We start from the raw sequence: 18,485 nt of genomic DNA on the forward strand, positions 1-18,485 counted from the left end.
CGCCCGGCTTCCTTCTCACAGGGGACATGGCCTCCTAGGCCCACAGAGCCCCAAGGGCCCTCTCGCCCACCAGACACCGGGGGTCGGGGACAGGCTCTGGGCACAGAGCTCCTGGTGTCCCCAGAAGAGCCCAGCACCTGGGGTGTAGCCTGGACCCAAGCCCTCTGCCCTTTGCCCTCATGCCTCTCCACTGCCCTGGCTGTCACTACCCAGGGTCTCAGGGCTTCCCATCCCAGGTCCCACTGGCCAAGAGAAAGGTGTCTGCAGGCGGCCTTGTCTGGGAGCCTCTGTCGTCCCCAGGGTCACTGAGGCCAGAGCTCCAGACCGCTCCCTCTGATGAGGTTGGTTTCTGGAGAAACATGACACGCCCTCCGCCCTCGCCAGGCCTCAGCTCCAGGCCCGAGGCCCCTTCTGCGTCTGCCCTGCCTCTCTGCCCCGCCCCACTCATACCCATCCCGCCTGCGGGGCCAGCCCCACGGAGCCAAGCCCTCGCCTGCCCCTGGCCTGGCTTGTGCCACCCGGCCAGCCTCTCCAGGGTGCCCCTAGCCTCTCTGCCCTGGCTCTCTTCACTCGTCACATGTGTTCCTTCCCCACATCAGGGCCACATACGCTGTTCCCTCCACCCAGAATGCCCTTCCCCTGGACTACTCAGGCTACCCCATCAGATCTCAGCTCAGACGCCACCTCCTCCAGGAAGCCCGCCCGACCACCTCTCCTCCATCATGCTCCCTTGTCTCCTGTGCAGCACTGACCACAACACCCAGATATTCTGCTTATTCCCAGTCAACCTCCTCCATCAGACTGGGCATTGCTCTGCCTCAAGCAACCCTACTTCTTGCTGTCCGCCTCTCCCCTACACAATGCCTGGTACAGAGGAAGCTGCTCGATAAATACCTGGGGAACGAATGAATGGACCGATTCATGTAAATACATAGAGGAAGAGTGAGCTATGCAGAGGGAACAGCAAGTGCAAAGGCCCTGAGGCAGGAGTGCGAAAGAACATCAGAGGGCACCTGCTCCAAGGTCCCAGAGACACAGACCCCACAGAGCCCTCAAGGCACGAGCTGGGAGACCAGTGGCATGTAAGAGCGGCCTGTGGCCAGCAGGTCCTTGGTCCGCTGGGGGCATTTGCTCACTCGCTGGTCATCACCCAGGAGGTGGTCCCAGTCCTCATCCCCTTCCAGACGAGCACACTGAGGAAGCTGCCCAGTCCCACCCTGACCGACAGGGCGGCAGCACGGCTGAAACCAGGGTCCCAGGGGTCTTCCCAAGCCCCGGGGTGTGCACCGCTCCTGCAGAGAGCGGGCGCAGGGGGGCGCTGGGGAAACAGCCGCGTCCCTGTCATCACCCACCTGCAGCCCTAGCCCGGGGCCCACGCACGGGCCGTGCCCGCCCCTCACGGGTCACCCACTCTACTCCAACCACGATGGCCGATGGCCGAAGTGTGGGCTCGGTTCCCATGGCAACCCCTCCGCCTCCCTCTGAGCGTTTCCACAGACATGGCTGCCACGGGCTAGGCTGACCCACGGGCTAGCTAGCTCCCCAGGGACCAGGGCCAACACCACTGCTCGCACCCCCGCCCCCCAGATCTGAACCCCACCTTGCCTCTCCCCGAGAGGTGACGACAGGCAAGCGAGACAGGTGGGAGGAGCAGGTGCAGGTGACCCTAGGCAAGTCACTTCACCTCTGCTGGGAGGACACGGTGGCCGGTCCCCATAACGACTGAGCGTGCTTGGGGGGCTGCCCACTAAATGGCAGTGACACACTGCTCTGCTGGCATCTAGGGCACGGGGCGCCGGCTGTTCAGGGCCCAGGGGTAAAGCCAATGCCCATCCTTAGTCCATCTCAGGCCTCCAGACCCCCCTGAAGCCAGAGCAGACCCTGTGTGGGTTTCTCCAGAAGGATCCAGGGCTCACAGACCCGGTCGGAAGCTCTAAGACCCTAACGCCCTAGACACGAGCAGAGAAAACACAGACCTGTCGAGGAAGTACCACCGCGTGCCACCAGCCCACCTGGCACTGTGGAACGAGGCGGCCCGTTGCAGCCACTCAGGGACCCTGGCCGCAGGCTGCGGGCTCAAGCCGTCCCAGAGCACATGGCTGCGAGGACACAAGGCTGACCCCCAAACCAGGAGACAGGGAGCAGGGGGAGAGACCAGGAGACTGGGGCTGACGACCACCCACTCGGCCAGTGGGACCCCAACTCCTCCCCACCAAGGGTGCCCAGACGGGGGACAAGCCACCTCCTTCCAGGAACGTCTTCAGGAGAAGGAGAATCCAGCCACCGACTCTCAACGGTCAGTGGCAACAGAGTCCGTCAGATCAGTCCCTGAAGGGCTCACCCCAAACCTGCCCCTCTCACTTCTCTCTCTCACACACACGACCCCATGCACCCTGGCAGGTACACTGGGCTCCAGGACGAGCTCTGGGGACCGCGAGCCCCCGACAGGGGTCCCACACCATGTCACATGAGCATTCTTCCAGGAAAAGGGCCTGAAGACCTGAAGAGATCTTTTGCCCTCCAGAGGAGTCCACGGCCCCAAACCTCTATCCTAGCAGGAGGCCACCAACAAGCTGGTCACCTCCAAGCCGAGGGCTGCTGCCCACTCCTGCAATCCTAGACCGGGCAGGGCCTCGTGCGAGCCCCCCAGGATCAGAGAACGGGCTTCCTTGGCTCCAAGGGGCTCCACCCAAAACAATGGGCTCAGTCAGTCACTCAACAGACATCCCCTAATCATCGCTCGCCCTGAGGCGCCCAGGCTGGATGAAGATCCTCTGCAGCCGCAGTGTGCGTGCAGACGGGCAGGGCCAGCCAGAGGCCAGGGCAGCCCTTCCTGGGCTTACTGGGCTTACTGGGCTCGTGTGGGAGAGCAAGGCTGAGACAGCGGGTCTAGGAGGCAGCTATGACAGGACACAGCAGCGGCCACTCACCATGGACCAAGGATGAAACACAAGAGTCGGCTGGGTTGGTCACAAGGAGACCAAAGGAGGGATGGGACCCAGAAGACATGCACCCAAGATGCCTTGCAGCCTACGGGAGTCAAGTCTGGGAGGGGCAGGAAAGGGGGCCACAAACAGGGGCCGCAGACGTGGGCCAAGCCTGAGCTCGCAGCCGGTGAGGACGGGGAGCCGGGGGCTGGGGGCAGAGGCGCAGGGAAGAAACCCAGGCCGGCTGCTGAGAAGGCACCTGAGCAAGGAGCAGGGGACCCAGCCCGCCAAGGCCACACTAACCTGGCCAGGGGCGGGCAGGACCCCTGGCCCCACAGTGGGCGCTCTCCTGGCCAGGCAAGTCCAGAGTTCCAACAAAAAGGCCACAAAGATCAACTCCCCGAAACCCCAGGCGGGATTCCAACGGTAAAATAACGCAAGGGGCAAAGAAGACGCAAGGAGTCAACCAATTGCGGAAAAATGTTCAGCCTCACTGGTAATTCCCAGAAATGCACCGTGCTTCCCTACCAACCTTAGTTTTCTTTTAACAACATCAAACACAATGCTAAAGAGTCTAAAATGAAACAGACTCATACGCTGCTAACAAGCATATAAAACCGGTAACAACCAAAGTACTAAACATCAAGACCCCTAAGAACATCGGGACCTTCGTTTCTACCTGTCACACTCAGTCACTCAGTCACTCAGTCATCAAACACCCACTACGCGCCAGGCCCCAGCCGAGGCAGAGGAGACGCTGACATAGGTAAGGCACAGTCAGCTCCCCCAAAGACAGAATTGAAAGCTTAGAACTAATCTATTCCTAGGAACCTATTCTTAGAAAATGATTCAAAATATGAGGAAGGTACAATGCATAAAAATACTCAATGCAACACTGTAAACACAAAACCTCAGAAAAGCAGAAACCCAAATGCCCATGAGGGGAATGGCTAAAGAGCCGTGTGTGTACTCTCCACAGAACAGCGGAAACAGTTAAAAAAAGATACTTATAGAGATTTTGCAAAAGCAAGAGGGGACCCTGTCACTCATGAAAAACACTGGGGCCCAAAATGTTAAGTGACTAGGAACTCTGCAGGCAGAAACAAATCGCACAGGAAAATGAACCCAAGGAAGGATCAGGATATTGGGAAAACCAAACAGTCCTTTTTCTTATTCCTCCTTTTCTGCATTTTGTACATTTCTCCACGTGCATCATGGGAAAAGCAATGCAGCGGTGGCCCACAAGCGGAAAAAGACACATGGGAGCAGGTAGGCAAGAGCAGGCACAGTGAGGCTGGGAGACACCAAGAACCCGAAGGCAAAGGTGGAAGGGGACCCAGGACCCACCTTTGACGTTGCTCAGCGACAAGGAGCGCTCCTGGTCCGCCAGCCCAGGCCCCAGCCGGCCACTGCCACCACTGTCCTTCTGCCGGGCCACGGCCACTGCGATGCCCACGGGCGGGTGTCGCACCTCTGCTTCGCCCTGGGCTCCAGAGCCCTCACGCCCGAAGGCCTTGGCGCTCTCGGGCCTCTCCGGGTCCCGCTTCAGCTGCCGGCCCCCGGTCCCCGTGGGGCCGCCGGGGTGGGGGAGACGGGCCTGAGCGCGCGGGGCGCCCGCGGCCGTGGGGACGGGTTCGGGTTTCATGGTGCCCAGGCCTCCGAAGGGGCTCTTCTTGCCGCAGCCGCCAGGGCGCACGGCCACGGCCTCGCGCGCAAAGCTTCCGCTGTACTTGATGAGGCTCTGCATGGCCGACGCCTCTCCGGGCCCGTGCGCCGCGGGGTGCAGCTCGGCGCCCGGCCTGGCGCAGGTGGCCGCGGCGCGGGGCAGCGTGGCCCCGGGGTCCAGGTAGGCCTTCTTGGCGGCGGCGGCGGCCTCCTCCTCTGCGCGGCTGGCGTGGTGGTGCTGTGCGGCCAGCACGGCCATCTGCGTGGTGGCGAAGTTGCCCAGCTCGAAAGGTTTCCACTTGGGTTCAGGCGCGGCGGGCGGGGGCGGTCGCCCGGGCTCCAGGCCGAAGAGCTTGGCGGCCTGCTGGGAGGCGGTGGCGGCGGGGGGGCCGCGCGGGACACGCTCGCAGGGCCGCGGCTCGGCCTCGGGCTTGAGCAGCTCCTTGGCGGGGAGGTAGGCCCGGGGGTCCGGGGAGGCGCGCGCGGCCCGTGCCGGCGGGGCCTCGGCGGGCTGCGGCCGCTTGAGCGAGCGGATCACCGAGCTCTTCTCGGGCCGTTCCGGGGGTGGCCGCGGGGACCCGGGTGGCGCCTGCAGGACGCCGGGCCTGGCCACCTCGCGCTCCCGGGCGCGGGCATCGCGTGCCTGCGACGCGATCTGGATGGGCCCCGGGCGCTCGTCGAAGGCCTCCACGGAAGGCACGAAGGTGGGCGCCACCACGCGATGCTCGCGGCCCGGCTCGCGCGCCGCCGCCGTGGGGAAGATGGTGTAGACGCCGGCGGATGCGGGCTGCGGCGCGGCGAAGGGCCCGGCCGGGGCGGCGGGGGGCGCGGGCGGGCCCTTGCCGGGGGGCGGCGGGGGCGGTGGCGGCAGCGGCGAGGGGCACGGGCACGGCCCGGGCAGCAGGGCCTCCGCGCGCCGCAGCCGCGCGCTCTCGTCCTGGCGCGCCGCCTCCTTGGCCACCAGCGCGGGGAGCCCCGCGTCGGCCGCCCCGTTGCAGAGGCTCAGCGCCGGCGGCGGCGGCGGCGGCAGGTTCTTGCCCTTGGACTCGGCGGGGCCTGTGCCCGGCGCCCGCGGTGGCCCCGGCTCGGCCAGGAAGGGCGACAGGCGCTCGGCGAGGCGCGGGGGCCCGCGGTCCTGGCGGCCCTCGGCGCGCGCCTCCTGGGTCAGGTCCACCACACCGCGCGGGCCGGCCGCGTCCTCGCGGGCCCGCGGGTCCTTCTTGCCGAACAGCGGGGGCGGCTCCCCGCCGCGGCCCGCGCGCTCCTTGGCTGCACCTTCCCGCGACGAGCCTTTGGCCTGGGTGCCGGAGGAGTGGCCGCCCGGGGTCCTGGAGGAGGGCGCGTGGGAGTGCAGGGCGCCCGCAGCCCCCGGGCCGGGCAGGTAGAAGCCGTCTGCGGAGAAGAAAAAGGCAGCCGTGAGCCCGGCCCAGCGCAGAAGGGGGACCTTGAGGGGGGTCAAAGGGGACCCTGCAAGACCCCAGGGGTGGGGAGGACCGTGCACAGCACAACCCTTGGGAGGGCAGACCCCGGAAACGGATAGAACCGAGTTTAACTCTAGCCTTGGCCACCGACTCAGGTCCTCTCTGAGCCTCAGTTTCCTCCTCTGTGAAAGGGGGCGAGGCTAGGGTTGTTTTAAGAGCTGCCCACAAGGCCAGAGACTTAGACGAACAGAAGACAACCAGAAGGCACCAGAAGGCTCTTGGTGGGCCCAGGGGAGCCTGTGGGGGCAGAGTTGGGTGCTTCCTGGAATACTCAGTAGTGATGGGGGCCCCAGAGAAGCCCCTCGGAAGGTCCCCCACCCTCCAACCCCGGGTCTCCCACTCCTGCCTCCTGACCTTTCTGGGTCTCAAAAATGCTGGGCTGGCCCAGCTGGCTGAGGAGGGGGCTCCCGCTGCTGGGGGGCTCCAGGTGGTTCAGGTGGAGGTAGGACGGGTACAGCCCGCTGGGCAGGTGGGAGAAGCCTGGAAAGAGAAGCGAGGAGCCGGGCTGGGACCCCGCCGCCTCCCGCAGGGAGCTCCCTTCCGGCCCTCGCTTCTTCTTGGCCATAAAGGGTCCTGGGTGTCGGCCCCCTGGGGCAGGGTTCCCTGAGGTTTACCACCAGCAGCCCGGGGCCAGGCCTGCCCGCTCCCAACCCTGGCACTCCAGGCACCCCTCCAGGCCCAGGCAGCCCCCAGGGGCTTGGGTGTGACGTTCCCCAGGAAAAGGATCAGAATGGATCCAACTAGGAGGGTGGTGATGGTGATGATGAAGATGATGGCAGATCTAATCACAGGCTAATAAGCACGGTCAACTCCTTGGCCTCTGTTATTCTCATTTAAACCTCAAAAAAAAAAATTCCTGAGAGACACATACTTTTAATAAACCCATTTTACAGATGAGAAAACTGAGGCTCAGAGAGGACCACTTGCCCAAGGTCACACAGCAGAGGAGCCTGGCTTTGAACTGAGGTCAGCAGGACACACAACCTCAGCCCAACACACACTCGACTGAGTGGTTTACTAGTTTAACAGGCCCCTGCTCTGCTGTGACCTGGAGCAAGTCACTCGCCTTCTCTGAACCTCAGCCCACACGGCATCACCAGCTCCTGGGTGTCCCGGGCAGATGCGGCCAGGAAGGAATTCCTCCTGCTGAGGATCCTACAAGGCCCCCACCAGGGATGCCCAGAATCAGGGTCTCGTGGGACAGAGAAGACAGGAAGGAAGGGGTGGCCACGGAGAGAGAACACGACACTGAAAAGGGCATATGGAGAATGGAGGCCCAAGAACCACTTGGCAGGGCCCAGAAGGCCAGGCGCTGGGCCCAGAGGAGGGTCGTGACGCTCTGCCCGAGTTGTGGGTCCCATAGGACCACAGGCCCCTTGCAGATTCCTGAGGGACTAGGAGCCCCCATGTCCCAGTGGCTCCCTCTGAGCCCGGGGACGCAGGACCTGTTCCCGGCCACACTGGGCCCACGTCTCCTCCCACGGCATCACCTGATGATGATGATGAACACCCACCACAAAGTAACAAAGACGACCTGATACACACTGTCCTGTTTAGTCACTGAAGCCACGCTCCTCGGCGGGCCTGGTCCCCTGCTTTCTCATCTGTGAAATGGGCCTAGGAGTCCCCAGCTCGCGGCTTGTTCTCAGGACAAAGGAGTTCGAGGACGCAGCCCCTGGGACCTAAGAAGCGCCTGGGGCATTTGCCGTCTTGACTGTCATTCCCAGTCCTCGTCAGCAAAGGGGGAACGGGCGTGAGGGAGCGCAGAGGAGCCGGCTGACGGGGCACGGGCACAGCCGGGGCACGGGCACGGACGCGGCCTCTGCTCTTCAGGCCCCTCCAGCCACCCCGTAAGCAGGCTCAACTGCGAGGCTCAGATGGGAGCCCAGCCCCGAGGGACTGACTGCCCGCCATCCCAGGCCCAGAGGCAGGCCCACCCCCTCTGTGCAGGCACACCCGATTCAGGGCCCTTGGTGAGACACCGGCACAGGGGAGGAGCAGGAGACCAGGCTGCTGAAGGCCCGGGAGGACCCTCAGCCTGCAGCGGGGGCTCCCAGGACCCCCATCTTCCAGGACCAGGAGCACCAGAGGGTGCCCAGGAGGCAGGAGGAGGGAGCTGGCGCCCGGCATCCCGAATCTGCCAGAGGCACAGGTTGGGAAGGAGCGCAGGGTCCCCCAGGCCCATCCCTTCATGGAGAGGGGAAACTGAGGCTCCAGGGAGGTCCAAGATTTGCTCAGGGCCAGCAGGAAGCTGGGCCACAGCCCCTCCAAATTTAGGGGCATCAGTGCAGAACCGCGACAAGAAAGGCCAGTGGTCCCTGGTCCCATTGCTCCCACAATTACTAGCAAGCCTGCTGTGCGCCCGGGAGACGGGCGAGCGGAACAAACTAGGCCCTGGCCGCAGAGCTCACTCTGGTGGCAAAATGGCTATCTCACACACCAAAAAACACAGAGATAAACCCGTCATCACAAGTGAGAGGTGGAACGGGGGATGGGGGAGGGGGGTTGGAGCTGAGCCCTGAAGGAGCAACAGGAGACAGCCAGTGGGGTGGGGGTGAGGGGCTGCAAGCAGCAGAACAGCTCGTGCAAAGGCCCTGTGACGGTGATTAGAGGGAGCACTGAGCGTCTGAAGAACAGCACGGAGGCCGGGTGACAGGGCTGGAGCCCCACCGGCCACAGCGAGGAGGGGTGACCATGGAGGTGGAAGAGAGGGGGCAGACTTGAGAGGGTCTGGGGACGGCAGCCTAGCAGCCCTCAGCCCCTCCCACCTGGCATGCTCCTTACCTTCGTGGGCGTGGGCGGCCCACAGCTGCACCATGGGCAGGTTGCTGGGGGTGGGGGAGCGGAAGGAGAGGTCAGAGGGCAGGGGCACCGGGCTCCCATGGGACGAGGCCGAGGGCCCCATCCCGCTGGCCACAAAGCTGCCCAAGAAGGCCTCGCCTGCAGAGAGAAGGGGACGCTGTGAGGCAGCCACCAGGCCACCGCCCCCTGGCCCACCGCCCCCAGATCCCCATCTCTCCCCCACTGCACGGAGCTGACACGGGCAGGGAGACCAAACCCCAGCCCTCGGCCTCAGGACGGGCCCAGGTCAGCTCACCCGGACCCAGGGCTTGAGAAAACTGCCAGTGACACAGAGCGGGGCCAGAAGAAAGCCCCCACAGCAGAGCCTGGCCTCTGGGACACCCAACATCTCAGCAGGAGGGCGTCACCGTCCCCACATGCAACCAACCCAGATGCGGACCAGCCAGTCCTCCCCATCTGCAGACGAAAGCTGAGCTCCGTGGGGGGGGCGGGGGCCTCGGGAGGCCACAGAGTGCCGAGGTGGAGGAGGGCTTGTGGTCTCAACCCCTGCTCGCGTTCGGAGCCCCTGGACCGGGGAGGACACAGCAACTTGAAGACCGACCTCCCGGAGGACCCCGCAGCAGCCCAGGACAGGCCCAGATACACCACATCCTCCGCCGGCCCATGCGGGAGGCGCCAGGTACCCATTTTACAGATGAGGAGACTGAGGCTCGGAGCCAGCAAGTGCCTGGTCAGAATGCACACCCAGCAGCGCGGCCCCGAACGATGGTGAATTAGCAGATGAATCAGGGAAGGAATGAGGGCAGCGGGCCTGGGAGGCTGCATTGCAGGGGGCCGTCCCTCCAGAGAGCAGAAGCCACCAGGGTCCCTCACATGGGGGCAGCGGTGGCTGACCGCTGCTCAGAAGGACCGTCACCCCTGCCACACCCCACGCAGCCAAGCCCACGCGTACATGGGTGCCTCCCCCACCCCCACCACCCGGGGGCGAAGCCCCCCAAGATCATCGCCTCCCCTAGATCACCCGCCGTCCTCCAGGTCACGGCCAAAGGCAAGCTTGCCCCCTGGGCTCCCCTGTCCTGGCCTTAGTCTGCCCCTCAGTCAAATGGGGATCATGCCACCTCTACTGAGAGTCATGGCTAAGAGGAGAGGATGTATTTAGCAACAATAATAACAACAAATGGCCGCAGCGCCCACGCACCGCGGCCCGGAGCACCCGGCAGTGTGCATGCGAGCGGTTTTGAATCCTCCCACGACACCCTCGGGAGGTGGAGCGGAGGGCTGCGCAGAGCCGGCACGGGTGGCCCAGAGAAACGAAGTGACCGCAGGGGGGGACGCGGACAATGCGTGCTACTCGGGTGCCCAGGGGACCCAGCCCGGCCCACAGGGGGCTCACAGACCCCCCCCACCCAACCTCTGGGTCTCCAGCCGGCGCGCATGCTAGGCCTGTATACAGCAGGCGCTCACTCACCACCTCCCGGGGGCACAAAATCCCAAAACGTCCACCTAGACCCTCTGGGGTCCTCATAGGGAAACTGAGGCTGCAAGGGACAGGGCATCCACCTTGGTCCTCGGGGCGGAGACAGCAGCAGGCGGAGCCATGGGAGGATACCTTCTGGCCACATGCGCCATCACGGACACCCCATGGCCAGCCCCCCAACTCCAGCCCGGCCCCGCCCAGCCCCTCACCGGACTCCAGCGCCAAGCCCTCGGGACCCAGGGCCATGGTGGCCGGTGCAGCCACCCATGCGGCCCAAGCCGGGGCAGTAGGGCCTCTGAGCCCTGCTAGGCCCCAGACTTCCTCCTCGGCAGGCAGGCGGGTGGAAGGCTCCGGAAGCCGGCAGCCAGAAGTTTGCGCAAGGCCTTACATCAGCCGCCAGCTCTTCCTGCCCCGGCCGCGCGGAAGCCCGGTGGCCCAGGCCTGCCCCTGCCTGGGCTTGTGACACCCGCCCCGGTACCCTGGCCCGGATGCCACCAACGGCTCCCACCTGCCACAGGGCCCCAACGGTGCCAAACGCCCTCCCGGGGGGCCCCAGCCAGGGAAGCCAGTGCCCTGGGGGGACCGTGGGCAAGCCTGTGCCTCTCCGAGAGCGGCGGTTGGCGGCTCTGTAAAACGGGCACCATCCCCACCTCGCCACCAGCCACAAGGACACCAAGCATGACAGCAGCATTTATCCGCACATATTCTGCCCCCACTCCCTCCCAAAGAGCCGAGGGATGGACCCCAGAAACAAATTAGATAAACGTGTGATGGCTGGATCCACCCGGCCCCCAGGGCGCCCCCCCCCCCCCCGCCCCGTGTCCTCGTACACCCGTCATCCCCTCCTCAGGGCCTTCCCTGTGCCTCAGACACCCTCCTGGCCACGCCATCCAAGCCCCCAACCACGGTGTCCCCCTCGGACACCTTGGAAGCGTGGATCCGTGTCTGGGCGGGGAGTTGTCAGCACCTGGCCCCCAGCAGGAGTCGAGTTTTGGACCAACTCAGTGCATGAGCATCCTTTCCAACCTCACTGGGCAAAACAGACAGATGCACCACTGGGATCCGGGTTGGGAGGGAAAGTAAGGCAGCCCCCGACCCCCGAGGCCGCCACGCGCCACCTGGCTGTCCTGCCTGGTCTCGCTGGGGTGGGGCTGAGGATGGGCAGCTGACCCCATCCCCCATCATCCGCATCTCCAGACAGCTTTCTGAGCCCCCCCTTGCCGGTGCCTGGCACTCTCCCAGGGTCTAGGTACACACCCCCACTCCTTGCACTCTCCCCTGGGGACCCAGTGGTGGCCTTCGGGGCTCACCGAGACGGCTGCAGGTCTCGGGGTTCTGGGGGAAAGTGCCAGTCAGGCCCGAAGCCAACTGGCCTCTCCCTAGACTTTGCTGGAAATCTCCCAGCACAGCCTGGGGTGGGAAAGGTTGCACCCAGGTCTCAGGCCGCCCGCTGGTGACTAGGGGCCTCCGTGCCACCTGCTCACCCAGGTACGTATCGCACTGGCCGCCTGTGACTACTGAGCCTTGAAATGTGGCTGGTGAGACGGAGGAACCACATCTTTTATTTCATTAAATTTTAATTAATTTAGACTTAATTTAGCCACCATCTGGGCTGAAGGCTCCTCCTTGCCGGAAACTGGAGCAAGGGCAGTGGCAGGGCCTCTGACGGGCCGGTCCCCCACCACGGGGATCCCCAGGGGTCCGGGTCAGGGTCCGAGCAGGACCACCTCCTCCACCCAAAGTCCATCTGTCCTTCCTTAAAATGAAAATTCAGCTTGGAAGCTGGAGAGCGCTGGAGGCTGCCCACGATGAACCAGTGGCTTCCTCGCACGCTGGAAAATGGTTAATCCCACGGTGTGTGAATTCCAGCTCCATTATTTTTTTTAAAAACCACAGTAAGCTCTGTCCTCTGCCTCTGAATCCAGGGCTGTGAGTACCCCCCACCCTGGGGCCTGGACCAGCCGCACTGCCCGGGGCGCCCCAGGGCCCCAAGCAAAGCAATGCCACGGGCCCCACTGTCCTTGGCCTGGCACCTTCCCATCCAGGCCCACCCCCCCCACACGCAGCCCTGGGAGCGAGGGGGTCTTGTTACCCCCATTTTACAGATGAAGAAACCGAGGCTCAGAGAGGCCGCCCAAGGTCACTGAGCCTGGACCACATGGCACAGCGGCACTGCAAGCACACAGCCACACCCAGCCCTCGGCTCGGGAGTCCCCCTCAACCGCCCCTTAGCTCCACGCCAGCCCCCTGCCCCTTGAACCCTGAGTAAGGGAAGCCCCCCGCACAGGGCCTGGCCCTTGGAGGTGCTTGGAAAATGGCCTTCTCCTTCTCTGGTCCCCGGGGCCACCCCGGGCACGAAAGGAGACACGGGGCCCAGCTATGCGGTGACGTGCCCCCCGGCCATTCCCTGGCCAGCAGCAGGGAGCTGGGCACACACACCCCACCCTGCCAGGCCTGAGCTCCCCTGTCTGTGCCCCCTCCCTGCACCAAGTTAACAGGCCCTGCCCCCAGCTGGGACCACCAACATCCCAGCCCCTTGCACCCCCCACACTGCCAACGTGGACAAGCACCTTGGGAACACAGCAGAGACGCCTGAGCCCCCTCACCAACACCCAGAACACAGGAAGGGCTTCAGGGGTTTGTCAGCTCCAAGGCTGGCCACGGTCACCAGAAGGGTGAACTCGAACCCAGACAAACTGCGTGTTCCCTCGTCACTCAAGCAGGGCGGCTGGGGGCTGGGAAAGGAAGGCCATCCAGACTAGGGGCTGTGCTCTGCCCGACTGCTGGCAGGACCCCAGAGAGGAGAACAGAGAGGCCCCCTCAGCCAGCCAGCGGAATCTTGCCTCTGTAATGGATGGAGTAGCCGGGGACCCTTCTAGAAGTTGACTATATAAGGGCACCTGAAGTCCTCGCTGGTGGGAGCGGGGAGAACCCGATGAGATCATCGTGGGTACAAAGGTTTGGTAAACAGCGAAGGACTCAGAGGACTTTATCATTGCAAACGGGCTGGGCTGGAAAATGGAACAGCACACCCACAGGCTGTACCCCAGGGCCTTTGCATCGCAGCCTGGAATCCATTCCTCCCTCCAGATACAGCAAATTATCAGTATCCTCCTTCTGCATATACCTCACTCTCTTCTCTTACAGCCCACGTGACACTTGATGAATGCCGCCTTCCCTAACCACGATTTTTAAAATTGCAACCCAGCCCACCACCCCCCCACCCTTTCCTGAATTATTTTTCTCCATCGTGCTTATCACTGTTTATCATTCCATATACACATTAGTTCCTGCTCTGTTGTAATTCTTTGTTTATTGTCCCTCTCCACCCACTGGGACAGGAGTCGGCAAGCTTTTTCTTAAAAGGTCCAGATAATAAATACTTTAAGCATCACAGGCCTATGCTGCCTGCCGGAGGGGAAGAAGCCACAGGCCACACTTAAACTATTGGGCTTTGTTCCAACAAAACTTTATTTACAAAAAACGGGAGGTGGGCCAGATACGGCCATGGCGCCATGGCGTGCAGACCTCTGCGTGATGAGGTGGGTTTACTCCACCCCCAGTGACCCACCACCCACTGCACACAGTGGGTGCTCAATTAATGCTTATGGAGCAGACAATGGGCAAGGTCGTGATCAGCTAGGGCTGAAGAGAGGAGGGCAGAGGGGTGGCTCGAGGCTTCAAGGCTTCCATTCATCTTGTCTCCCCATACCCCTCAACTCTGGGAACGAGGATCTTTGTCCCTTTTACAGATGGGGAAACTGAGGCTCTGACCCCAAAATCTATGCTCTTCCACACCACCCAGACGCTAACCCCTATTTTCATGTTTTCATGCCCAAAGGGCCCTCCCTAACCAAACACAAATAAACACGCTTTCCCTTTCTATTCTGAAAGGTCGTTTTGGCCTCACAAGGAACTGCATTCCCCTTAAGATGTCACCACAGGCTATCGGAGCATCTTATCAGCACGACCCAATCAGGGTGACGGCCCAGAGAAGGGCTCATTCCAGCCACCACGTGGCCCAGGCGTTTCCATGACAGCCACTGCAAACGGGCAGGACCCCCTGGATGAGGCGACCCTCAGACTCCCACCGATCCGGAGATCTCTGTGACATCTAAGCCGGGGATGGGCTGACGCCCTTGCCGCGTAAAGAAAGCATCTTATGGTTCAGTAAGAGGCGCAAGCCGCTCACAAACGAAGGGCGGGAAATGGCCAAATTCAGTGAAAAGTCCAAATTCAGTGAAAAGTCCAAATTCAGTCAAAAGTTCATACAAAGAAGTATGAAAACAGGATGATGTCATTTGCATCTAGCAAATCAGCGCATTTTTGGGTTAGGTTGCAGGGAGGCGGGGGCGGGAAGTGGCAGAGGGAACACTGCCGCCACTGCAGCCGAGGTTCTGGAAGCAAACAAGCGGGTCTGGGGAGGGCCCGTGGAGCGGTGCAGACCCGCCTCCGGGGTCCCTCCCTCGGAAACCGCCAGACTTGTGTGAACCGCCTAGGATGCCGGCTGCAGCCCACTGGCCTCGAGATTCAGTGCAACCCCAATGGAAGCCCTGGCAGAGGGGGTGTGTGTGTGTGTCTGTGTGTAAAGGGTGGGCGCCAGGGGCTGGGGGAGGCGGGGGGTGGGGGGTAGCGTTAAATAGGGACAGGGTTTCAATTTGAGGTGATGGAACGTTCTGGAGGCAGATGGTGGTGATGGCTGCACAGCAATGCGAATGTGCTCAATGCCACAAAACTGGACATCTAGAACTGGTTAAAATGGTACATTTGTGGAATGCGTATTTTACCAGCTTAAAAAAAAAAACGTTATAGAGAAACACAAAGGGTCAAGAACAGCCAAGGCGACCTTGAAGATAAAGAGCCACGTGGGAGAACTCAGAATCTTGAATACCAGAACGGGTACACACACGCAGTAACACAGCCGGTGCGGCCTCGCCACCGGTCCACTCGGACCTCCATATGGGAAAAGCCTCTCCTTCACACCACACGTAAAAACCCATTCCAGGCAGACCGTAGATCCACATGTGAAAGGCAAAACAAGAAAGCTTCTAGAAGAAAACACTGAAAATCCTTTCATGACCCAAAGGGCAGCCAAAGGTTTCTTATAGACCATATGAAAAGCACTAACCATAAAGATAAGATAAAGACACTAGATTATATTATAATTAGGAACTTCTATTCATCACATGACACCACAAGGGGAAAGACAAGCCAAGGGGAAAGACAAGGCGAGGCACTGGACAGAAAACGATCTGTGTGGTATTTCACCAATGAAGGGCTTGTAGCCAGCATATATAAAGAACTCCGACAAATCAATAAGAAAAAGACAGACAACTCACTGTAAAAATAGGAAAAAGACTTGACTGGAGGATCATAAATAAGGGGGTCAAATGGCCAGTAAACCCACATCAAGATCTTCAGCCTCTTACACCTTGGAGAAAGTGGGAATTAAAACTACTACCCACCCACTCGAAGGGTTAAAATGTCAAGAAGGAAAGATGGACAGCATTAATATGCTGCCAGAGGGGTTGTCAATTAGGACTACCACTCTCGAACAGTCTAGCAGAATCCAGCAACCTCTCTGATCCAGCCACACCCCGGCAGGTATGTGAACAAGTGAGCATCGCCACTCAGAATTCAAGAATTTTCCCAACAGCCACAGCCAAAAACGGAAAACGCCCCAAATGCCCATCCACAGCTGGGTAAACAAACTGTGACCTCATCATAGACGGGAGCACCCCCAGCAAAAAGGAACCACAGCCCCACAAATCTCACAACCTCACGCAAAAGGACACACTGTGTGCGTCCCAAACACGAGGTGCACAAGGAGGCGAGTCCAGCGTCTGCGGGTTTAGGCCAAGATAGGGGTCCCCATGGGACAGGGAGGGGGAAGTGACCGAACGGGGCGTCTGGGTTTCTTTTTGAACCTGGTTGATGGGGACACGGGTGGGTTCAGATGGTGAAAAACGAGTCCAACTGAACACAGATGATCTGTGCTCTCATTTCTGTGTGTATCTTAAACCCCAATAAAAAACGTCTTAAAGAAAGGTCAGCGGGGGCAGAGGGAGGCCAGTCTGAACACGAGCCCAGTAAAGAGTCCATGTGAGTCATTTTCATGGAACTCTCCGTAGATGAAATTTACAAAAACCGAAACAAATACATAAAAATGAGCCAAGAAAGAAAAATCCTTATTCATACCCCTCCCTCTCCCCAGCTCTCGGCTCTCTTGCTGAGAGCTCAGGCCCTGCTCCTAGATCCCTCACTTCCCCCCTGCTGTGTGACCTTGGGGAGGTAATGCAACCTCTCTGTTCCTTAGTTTCCTCTAAAGTAAAATGAAGAAGCCGTGACTGGGGCCTCACTTGTGTTCTCTGCTTCGTGGCACTCCCCTCTCCCGGGAGGAAGGTGCCACGTGACAGAAAAGCAAGGCTGAGGGGCAGAGCTCAAGGCTGGCGTGGCGGGCGGGGGGCTTACCAAGCGCATTCTTGATGCTGTGGCTGGGCCACGGGATCTGCGGCCACTGCCGCCTTCTCCGAGCTCCCATCGCTGTGGCACAGGCCAAGGGTCTAGGGCTGCTCTGTTCCTCCAAGCTAAGCAAAGGTCCAGGAGCTGAGGGAGCCACCAGGCCAGATCAACCGGCTCTGCCCCACCCCGCCCGGAGGGGAAGGGTCCAGTGGGCCTGGGGGCTGGCCTGGGGGAAGCGGGAGGCCTGCCCCCTCCTCCCCACCCCACCCTGCCCCTTGCTACAGGGCTCCACGGGGAGGCAGCCCTGACCCCCCCCAAGGTGGTCAGACCCCTCGAGGCATCTTTTAGCATCCCAGAGCTCCCAGCTCCTCACCACCACAGGCCACAGCAGGAGAAGGGCAACCTGGGTTTAACTCCAGTCCCTCCCCGTCCCCAAATATAGGCCCCCTGTGGGCTGGGACCCTGCCCCCTCCAACCAGACATCCAGCCCACAAAGTAGGTGCGGAGTATAAATAAAGGGAATCTCAAGGCAGCCGAGAGCCAAGGCCCCAGCCAGGCCAGTGATATGCAAAGGCACCCGCCCCGGTCTCGGCCTCGCCCCAGGGCTCCAGACATCCTTGAATCTACAGCAATTACAAAGGATTTCCCCACTGATTCCTCTTCCCCCAGCCAGGTCCTGGCCTAGAGGAAGGGGCAGGGATCGAGGGAGGGCCTTCCGGGAGCTGCGGGGGCAAAAGCTGCCCCCTCCGTGTGGGGCAGGCAGAGACAGAGGAGCCAGGGCCCCAGGCCCCTGGGCCGCGGCAAGGACAGCGGGCGGGACCCCAGAAGTGGGGCACAGCGCTCCATCGCGACAACTCCCTTCCCCAAAGGCTCCCGAAATGACGGTGCTGTGGTTTAAAAAGGGGAGAAAACAAGACGAATGGAATGGAGACCACCTCCAGGACACTGGAAGCGGGAAAACAGAGGGATCGATGGAGCCATGGAGGGTCTTGGGCTGGATTCCCGGGGCTGAGGGCGGGGAGGGGGGAGCAAAATGAAAACAGGATCTGGGTACAAGTCTCCATCCTTAAAAGGTAGACTCAGGTGTTGGAGGAGGGGCACACAGGCAGGAAAGGGAAACTGGTGGCAAGGAAAAACCTACAGACCCAGGGAGCCCCATCCTTGGATGTGAGTCCCAGCGCCTTGTTAGAGCCTCCTTTTTTTTTTTCCCCCTGAGGAAGATTAGCCCTGAGCTAACATCTGCTGCCAATCCTCCTCTTTTTGCTGAGGAAGACTGGCCCTGAGCTATCATCCGTGCCCATCTTCCTCTACTTTCTATGTGGGACGCCTAGCACAGCATGGCTTGCCAAGCTGTGCCATGTCGGCACCCGGGATCCAAACCAGCGAACGCCGGGCCGCCAAAGCAGAACACGCTAACCTAACTGCTGTGCCACTGGGCCAGCCCCAAGTGTGTCCTTCTTAAATACAAAGAGTCACCAATCAGTCACCAGACGCCCCCAGAAGTCTTCACCAAATGAGGGACAAATGAGAAAAAAAAAAGATCCAAAGGAACAGAGGCAATGCATGAGAGAAGAAAATTCCAGGAAAAAATACAATTGACATCCTCCAAGTGCTGAGAACAAATGTATCCACGAAACAAGAACAGGATGCTATAAAAAAAAAAAAAAGGAA

The 18,485-nt window shown here is 61.2% G+C and overlaps 1 protein-coding gene across 7 annotated transcripts in view; it reads right to left on the reverse strand.

The window, feature by feature from the left end:
- TNRC18 (trinucleotide repeat containing 18) overlaps positions 1-18,485 on the reverse strand; it is an 84,162-nt gene that overhangs the window by 54,982 nt on the left and 10,695 nt on the right. For 3 of the 7 annotated variants that reach the window (XM_070566221.1, XM_070566224.1, XM_070566220.1), the window contains exons 3-5: positions 8,858-9,013; positions 6,428-6,553; positions 4,275-5,984 (exon numbers count right to left, since the gene is read on the reverse strand). In XM_070566221.1, the coding sequence (XP_070422322.1) occupies positions 4,275-5,984; positions 6,428-6,553; positions 8,858-9,013 (1,992 nt within the window). Of the gene's footprint in view, positions 1-4,274; positions 5,985-6,427; positions 6,554-8,857; positions 9,014-10,561; positions 10,703-16,823; positions 16,909-18,485 lie in introns of those variants that run through there. The other 4 variants (XM_070566222.1, XM_070566225.1, XM_070566223.1 and 1 more) reach the window with 4 other exon arrangements.

This window comes from Equus przewalskii, chromosome 12 (genome assembly GCF_037783145.1).
Source record: "Equus przewalskii isolate Varuska chromosome 12, EquPr2, whole genome shotgun sequence".
Classification (NCBI taxonomy): Eukaryota; Metazoa; Chordata; class Mammalia; order Perissodactyla; family Equidae; genus Equus; species Equus przewalskii.